Source organism: Hypanus sabinus, chromosome 26, assembly GCF_030144855.1.
Source record: "Hypanus sabinus isolate sHypSab1 chromosome 26, sHypSab1.hap1, whole genome shotgun sequence".
NCBI lineage: Eukaryota > Metazoa > Chordata > Chondrichthyes > Myliobatiformes > Dasyatidae > Hypanus > Hypanus sabinus.
In genome coordinates, this window is record NC_082731.1 from 44,360,929 (window position 1) to 44,368,529 (window position 7,601).

The 7,601-nt window shown below is 54.0% G+C and overlaps 1 protein-coding gene across 1 annotated transcript; it reads left to right on the forward strand.

The window, feature by feature from the left end:
* Positions 1–4,160: 4,160 nt before the first annotated feature.
* Positions 4,161–5,851, forward strand: LOC132381783 (nanos homolog 2-like). Its single transcript, XM_059951349.1, has one exon. The coding sequence runs from the start codon at positions 5,110–5,112 to the stop codon at positions 5,632–5,634; it is 525 nt and encodes a 174-aa protein (XP_059807332.1). The 5' UTR covers positions 4,161–5,109; the 3' UTR covers positions 5,635–5,851.
* The last annotated feature ends 1,750 nt before the right edge of the window (positions 5,852–7,601 follow it).

A 7,601-nucleotide genomic window follows, 5' to 3' on the forward strand; every position in this document is an offset into this window, starting at 1 on the left:
CTCCCTGATGGTAGCAACTGTGTCCATGATCACGGGCAGAGCAGTGGAGAGCAGTGTGGAGCCTCTTGATGCACAGGCTTAGGCAGCTCCATCACCTGGTGAACTCACCCCACCATCGAGAACATCTCCAGGGAGCAGTGTCTCAGAAGGGCAGCGTCCATTATTAAAGACCCCACCGCCCAGGACATGCCCTCTTCTCATTGCTACCGTCAGGGAGGAGGTACAGGAGCCTGAAGACCCCTCTTCTCATTACTACCATCAGGGAGGGGGTACAGGAGCCTGAAGACCCCTCTCCTCACTACTACCATCAGGGAGGAGGTACAGGAGCCCGAAGACCCCTCTCCTCATTACTACCATCAGGGAGGAGGTACAGGAGTCTGAAGACCCCTCTCCTCATTACTACCATCAGGGAGGAGGTACAGGAGTCTGAAGACCCGTCATCTCATTACTACCATCAGGGAGGAGGTACAGGAGCCCGAAGACCCCTCTCCTCATGACTACCATCAAGGAGGAGGTACAGGAGCCCGAAGTCCCCTCTCCTCATTACTACCATCAGGGAGGAGGTACAGGAGCCCGAAGACCCCTCTCCTCATGACTACCATCAAGGAGGAGGTACAGGAGCCCGAAGTCCCCTCTCCTCATTACTACCATCAGGGAGGAGGGACAGGAGTCTGAAGACCCGTCTTCTCATTACTACCATCAGGGAGGAGGTACAGGAGCCTGAAGACCCCTCTTCTCATTGATACCATCAGGGAGGAGGTACAGGAGTCTGAAGACCTCTCTTCTCATTACTACCATCAGGGAGGAGGTACAGGAGCCTGAAGACCCCTCTTCTCATTGATACCATCAGGGAGGAGGTACAGGAGTCTGAAGACCCGTCTTCTCATTACTACCATCAGGGAGGAGGTACAGGAGCCTGAAGACCCCTCTTCTCATTGATACCATCAGGGAGGAGGTACAGGAGCCTGAAGACCCCTCTTCTCATTGATACCATCAGGGAGGAGGTACAGGAGTCTGAAGACCTCTCTTCTCATTGCTACCATCAGGGAGGAGGTACAGGAGCCTGAAGACCCCTCTTCTCATTGATACCATCAGGGAGGAGGTACAGGAGTCTGAAGACCCGTCTTCTCATTACTACCATCAGGGAGGAGGTACAGGAGCCTGAAGACCCCTCTTCTCATTGATACCATCAGGGAGGAGGTACAGGAGCCTGAAGACCCCTCTTCTCATTGATACCATCAGGGAGGAGGTACAGGAGCCTGAAGACCCCTCTTCTCATTGATACCATCAGGGAGGAGGTACAGGAGCCTGAAGACCCCTCTTCTCATTGATACCATCAGGGAGGAGGTACAGGAGCCTGAAGACCCCTCTTCTCATTACTACCATCAGGGAGGGGGTACAGGAGCCTGAAGACCCGTCTTCTCATTACTACCATCAGGGAGGGGGTACAGGAGCCTGAAGACCCCTCTTCTCATTACTACCATCAGGGAGGGGGTACAGGAGCCTGAAGACCCCTCTCCTCATGACTACCATCAGGGAGGAGGTACAGGAGTCTGAAGACCCCTCTTCTCATTACTACCATCAGGGGGGAGGTACAGGAGCCTGAAGACACACACTCAGTGATTCAGGAACAGCTTCTTCCCCTCTGCCATCCGATTCCTAAATGGACATTGAACCCATGAACACTACCTCATTATTTTTTATTATACAGTATTCCTGTTTTTGCATGATTTTTAATCTTTTCAATATACATATACTGTAATTGATGTATTACTATTATTTTATTTTTCTCTTCTTCTAGGTTATGTATTGCATTGAACTGCTGCTGCTAAATTTCACGGCACGTGCTGGTGATAATAAACCTGGTTCTGATTTGAGAGACGGTGCTTCGGGAAGGCAGCGTTCATCACCGAGGACTCTCGCCATCTGGGACATGCGCTCTTCTCGTTACTAACATCAGAGAGGAGGTACAGGAGCCTAGGGACCCAAGCTCCATGTTTCAACAGCAGCTTGTTTCTCCTCTGCCATCAGATTTCTGAATGGACAATGAAACCAAGAACACGGTGGGCACAGCATTGTATTGGTTAGGGCACAGTTCAGCACCTCCTTTACCTCAGACGGTTGGAGAAGTTTGGTGTTGGCCCCCAAATCCTGAGAACTTTCTACAGGGAGCAATTGAGAGCATCCTGACTGGCTGCATCACTGCCTGGTACGGGAAATGTACCTCACTTAATCGCAGGACTCTGCAGAGAGTGCTGCGGACAGCCCAGCGCATCTGTAGTTGTGAACTTCCCGTGATTCAGGACTTTTACAAGGACAAGTGTGTAAAAAGGGCCTGAAGGATCATTGGGGACCCAGGTCGCCCCAACCACAAACTGTTCCAGCTGCTACCATCCGGGAAATGGTACCGCAGCATAAAAGCCAGGACCAACAGGCTCCGGGACAGCTTCTTCCACCAGGCCATCGGACTGATTAATTCATGCTGATACAATTGTATTTCTATGTTATATTGACTATCCTGTTGTGTCTCATATTTATCATAAATCACTATAAATTGCGCATTGCACGTTTAGATGGAGATTTTTACTCCTCTTGTATGTGAAGGATGTAACTAATAAATTCACTTCAATACAGGTGATCCAGGTTCAATTCCCGCTGCTGCCTGCAGAATCTCCCCGTGACGGTGCAGTTTCCTCCCACAGTCCAAAGACGTACCGCTTGGTAGGTTAATTGGTTGTTTCAAGTTATCCTGTGATTAGGCTCGGGTTAAATCAGGGTTTGTTGGGCAGTGTGGCTTGAATAAAAGTAATAAAAAGTAAGCACCGCACACAAAATACTGGAGGAACTCAGCAGGCCAGGCAGCATCGATGGAAAAGAGTAAACAGTCGACGTTTCGGGCCGAAACGCTGACTGCACTTTTTTTCCGTAGGTGCTGCCTGACCTGCCGAGTTCCTCCAGCGTTGTGTGTGTTGCTTGGGATTTCCAGCGTCTGCAGGGTTTTTTTTGTGCTTTTGTTAAAAAAACAGCGCGAAAGAGGGAATAGGTGAGGTCGAGTTCATGGACTGTTGGGAAATTTGATGGCGGAGAAGAAGCTGTTAGTAAAGCTTTGAGTGTTGGTCTTCGGGTTTTTGTACCTCCTCCCCTGGTGTCAGTAGTGAGCCCCCAGGTTGGGAAACCCTGTGACAGGAAATTGGTGAGGGTGTACCAGGCTCCGTTCGCACTCTGAAGTTGGGCAGAAGGCATCCATCCCTCCAGCAGGTTGGACTACTTTCTAACTCAGGGAAATCCAGTTAATCTGCTCATTTTGACAGTGCCCCAGAGGGGTGAATACTTCTGTGCACATGCTGGACGCTGTGTTTCTCCCCCATTCCTACAAGCAGACTTTGGGGCTGCTGCTGATGGAGGAAGTGATCACCTGCCAGCTCGTACTCCTTCCGTGGGCCATAGGCACAGAATGAGGCCATTCAGCCCGTCAAAGCCCACTCCACCATTCCATCAGGGCTGATTTATTTTCCCTCTCAACCCCATTCCCCTGCCTTCTCCCCGTAACTTTTGACGCCCTGACTAAACAAGAACCTGTCAAGCTCTGCTTTGACTATCCCAATGACTCCGCCTCCACAGCCGTCTGTGGCAACTGTCAGCAGGTTTGGACATGGCCCAAGTGTGCAGTAAGAGACAGTGAAGCAGGTCGATAGATCACAGACTTTAATGTGAACAGTGTTAAAGGGGAAATAGAACAATAAACGCTAGGTCAAACAGGGCCGTTAAATAAAATGAAGCCCACACTGCGGCCGAAGAGAATATTAAACATTAAACGAATCCCGCGAGTCTTCAGAGTCCGTTGACTCGACCGTCCAACTTCTCAGGCAAGGCGGAGTGCAAGCAGGCAGCCAAGCATTGCTGTGCTCTGCCCAAGTCTCCACAAGGACTGCGACAGGATGAACGGAGTTAGATACCATCACAATGAGATAATAATTACCTGACTCGTGCATATTCACAAGCACAATTGCTGTATCTACTGTGCTGCCAAATCCGTGGTTGTGACAGCAACGAATTCCACAGATTCACCCTCTGGCTAAAAAAATCCCTCATCCCTTCCCCCCCCCACCACCTTTTTGTTCTGGCTGCTCCCCTCCCCCCACTTCTTATTCTGTTGTCTCGCTCCTTACTTCCCAGTCCTGAAGAAGGGTCTCGGCCGGAAACATCAACTGTTTATTCATTTCCATAGATGCTGTCTGACCTGCTGAGTTCCACCAGCATTTTGTGTGTGTGTGTGTATGTGTGTGTGTATGTGGGTATATATCTGTGTGTGTCTGAGTGTGTTAGCATGAGTGTGTGTGTGTGTGTGTGTGTGTGTCTGTGTCTGTGAGTGTGTTAGCATGTGTGTGTGTGTGTGTGTCTGTGAGTGAGTGTTAGCATGAGTGTGTGTGTCTCTGTGTGTGTCTGAGTGTGTTAGCATGAGTGTGTGTGTCTGAGAGAGTGTGTGTGTCTGTCAGTGTGTTAGCATGAGTGTGTGTGTGTATGTGTGAGTGTGGTGTGTGTGTCTGTGAGTGAGTGTGTTAGCATGAGTGTGTGTGTGTGTGTCTGTGAGTGAGTGTTAGCATGAGTGTGTGTATCTCTGTGTGTGTCTGAGTGAGTGTGTTAGCATGAGTGTGTGTGTGTGTGTCTGAGAGAGTGTGTGTGTGTGTGTCTGTGAGTGTGTTAGCATGAGTGTGTGTGTGTATGTGTGAGTGTGGTGTGTGTGTCTGTGTCTGTGAGTGTGTTAGCATGAGTGTGTGTGTGTCTGTCTGTTATGCTAAGGTAAGCTCCTCCGGAGAGCGCGATGGATACATAACAAACGACGTAGGTTTGCACTCTACCCTCCCTCGCCTCAAATGAGGTCGGCGCCGAGTCTGCACACGAAGCCAGCGTGCATGCACAGGTGAAAGAGGACAAATGCAACTTTTCCTGCAGCCTGCATTAATGCAGGGGACGAGAGAAAAACACACACGGGCGGCTCTTTGAAGAGTGGGGCTGAATGCATAAGCGGCGGCGGGATGGGGTCAGCTTGTAAATCTGCCTGTCAGCCCAGGAGCGGAGAAGATCACACGGCGGACTTTTAAAATTTAAATGCCCCTGCAACTTCGGGACTGCGCTCACCTCTCTCCTGCCTTCAGCGCGCTGGACACTGGCATTGGAACAGCAATGGACAGGGTCGCCCCAGCACTTCCCTGCGGTTTCCAGGAGTTCGACGTCTGGAGGGATTATCTGAAGCTGTCGATGAAGGTGGAGGAGATCTGGCGGCACGATGTCGGAGAGACGGAGGGGGCTCCACCCGCCGAGCCCAGCCCGCCGCCGCCACGGGGAGCCCTCCGGCCGCTCTCCCCCGAGGCTGGCGGCCCGAACAGGGACGGCGACAACATCTGCGCCTTCTGCCGGCACAACGGAGAGTCGCGCAAGGTCTACGCCTCCCATGTGCTGAAGGCGGACGGGGGGCGGGTGCTGTGCCCCATCCTGCGGAACTATGTGTGCCCCCTCTGCCGCGCCACCGGGGACTCGGCTCACACCCTCAAGTACTGCCTCCTAAACCCCGACAGGCGGTCGCTGTACCGGAGCAACGGGCGCAACTCGGTGGGCAAGAGGTCCAGGCGCTGACCGGCCGCCGGTCGGCCCCCGAGCGAAAGGGACTCACCTTCTCGCAAGCTGTATCATAAAAAAGGTCTTGTAGATATTCGAGAGAAGGTCGGGGGTTTGCGAATCGGTAAAGTTATTTTAAAGTTCGTTTATATTTATATCGGACTGCTGAAGTCTTTGTTTTAAACTTTATAGAAGTTGTGGGAGATCTTTATATTTCGTCTGGAGACACTGTACAATAAAGCACGTTTCATTTTGTTTTGAATGCTGTCTGCTTGTTCGGAGCTGGGCGGGGACCCCTGGGGCCGGCGGGGTGTCCCTCCGCGGCTCCTGCTTGTTCGGAGCTGGGCGGGGACCCCTGGGGCCGGCGGGGTGTCCCTCCGCGGCTCCTGCTTGTTCGGAGCTGGGCGGGGACCCCTGGGGCCGGCGGGGTGTCCCTCCGCGGCTCCTGCTTGTTCGGAGCTGGGCGGGGACCCCTGGGGCCGGCGGGGTGTCCCTCCGCGGCTCCTGCTTGTTCGGAGCTGGGCGGGGACCCCTGCGGCCGGCGGGGTGTCCCTCAGCGGCTCCTGCTTATTCGGAGCTGGGCGGGGACCCCTGGGGCCGGCGGGGTGTCCCTCAGCGGCTCCTGCTTATTCGGAGCTGGGCGGGGACCCCTGGGGCTGGCGGGGTGTCCCTCCGCTGCTCCTGCTTGTTCGGAGCTGGGCGGGGACCCCTGGGGCCGGCGGGGTGTCCCTCCGCTGCTCCTGCTTGTTCGGAGCTGGGCGGGGACCCCTGGGGCCAGCGGGGTGTCCCTCCTGCGGTATTGCAACTGGCGTTGCCGGTTGGGCAGCCTCCATGAGGGGGGGGTGGGGATGCACAGTCCAGATTCCGGGTCCTGAACATGGGCCTCGGTGCGAAATAACGACTGTTTATTTCAGCTGGGTTGGAGATATGGAGGGGAAGTGGCCAGCTTAAAGAAGCCAGGGGAAGGAATGGGGCAGCTGATGGGTGTGGTCCATGTGAGGGGAATTATAGGCAGATGGAGGAGGGGAGTGAGGAGAGAGTGACAGTCTGGGAGGTGATAGGTGGGTCCATGTGAGGGGAATTATAGGCAGATGGAGGAGGGGAGTGAGGGGAGAGTGACAGTCTGGGAGGTGATGGGTGGGTCCAGGTGAGGAGGGTGATGGGCAGGTGGAGGAGGGGAGTGAGGGGAGAGTGACAGTCTGGGAGGTGATGGGTGGGTGCAGGTGAGGAGGGTGATGGGCAGATGGAGGAGGGGAGTGAGGGCATAGTGAGTCTGGGAGGTGATGGGTGGGTCCAGGTGAGGAGGGTGATGGGCAGGTGGAGGAGGGGAGTGAGGGGAGAGTGACAGTCTGGGAGGTGATGGGTGGATGCAGGTGAGGAGGGTGATGGGCAGATGGAGGAGGGGAGTGAGGGCATAGTGAGTCTGGGAGGTGATAGGTGGGTCCAGGTGAGGAGGGTGATGGGCAGATGGAGGAGGGGAGTGAGGGCATAGTGAGTCTGGGAGGTGATAGGTGGGTCCAGGTGAGGAGGGTGATGGGCAGTTGGAGGAGGGGAGAGTGACAGTGGGAGGTGATGGGTGGGTCCAGATGAGTGCGCTAACAGGCGGTGGAGGTAGGGGGTAGTGGGATTTGAGACGTAAGATGGGAGTGGGGGGGGGGAAAGGAGACCTGGGTGACTGGGGGAGTGATGTGCTGGATGTGGAGGCTCATGGAGGGATTGGTTCAATGTTCAAAGTGAATGTTATCGAACCACACACACGTCACCATCTACAGCCCTGGGCTGGACTGTCCATCCTCAGTAACAGGAGCAGAATGACCCGAGTGCAGAGGAACACGAGCTCTGCACATCCAAAAGGAAAGAAAGGATAAACACATGAGATGAAGAGTCCTTGAAAGTGAGTCCGTAGGTGATGGGAGCAGTTCAGAGGTGGGGCGAGTGAAGTTGTCCCCTGAGTTGATGACCCTAATGGTTAATAACTATTCCTG

Bases quoted from the DNA above. Each gene is read 5' to 3' on its own strand.
- LOC132381783 (XM_059951349.1), top strand. From the start codon at position 5,110: ATGCCCCTGCAACTTCGGGACTGCGCTCACCTCTCTCCTGCCTTCAGC.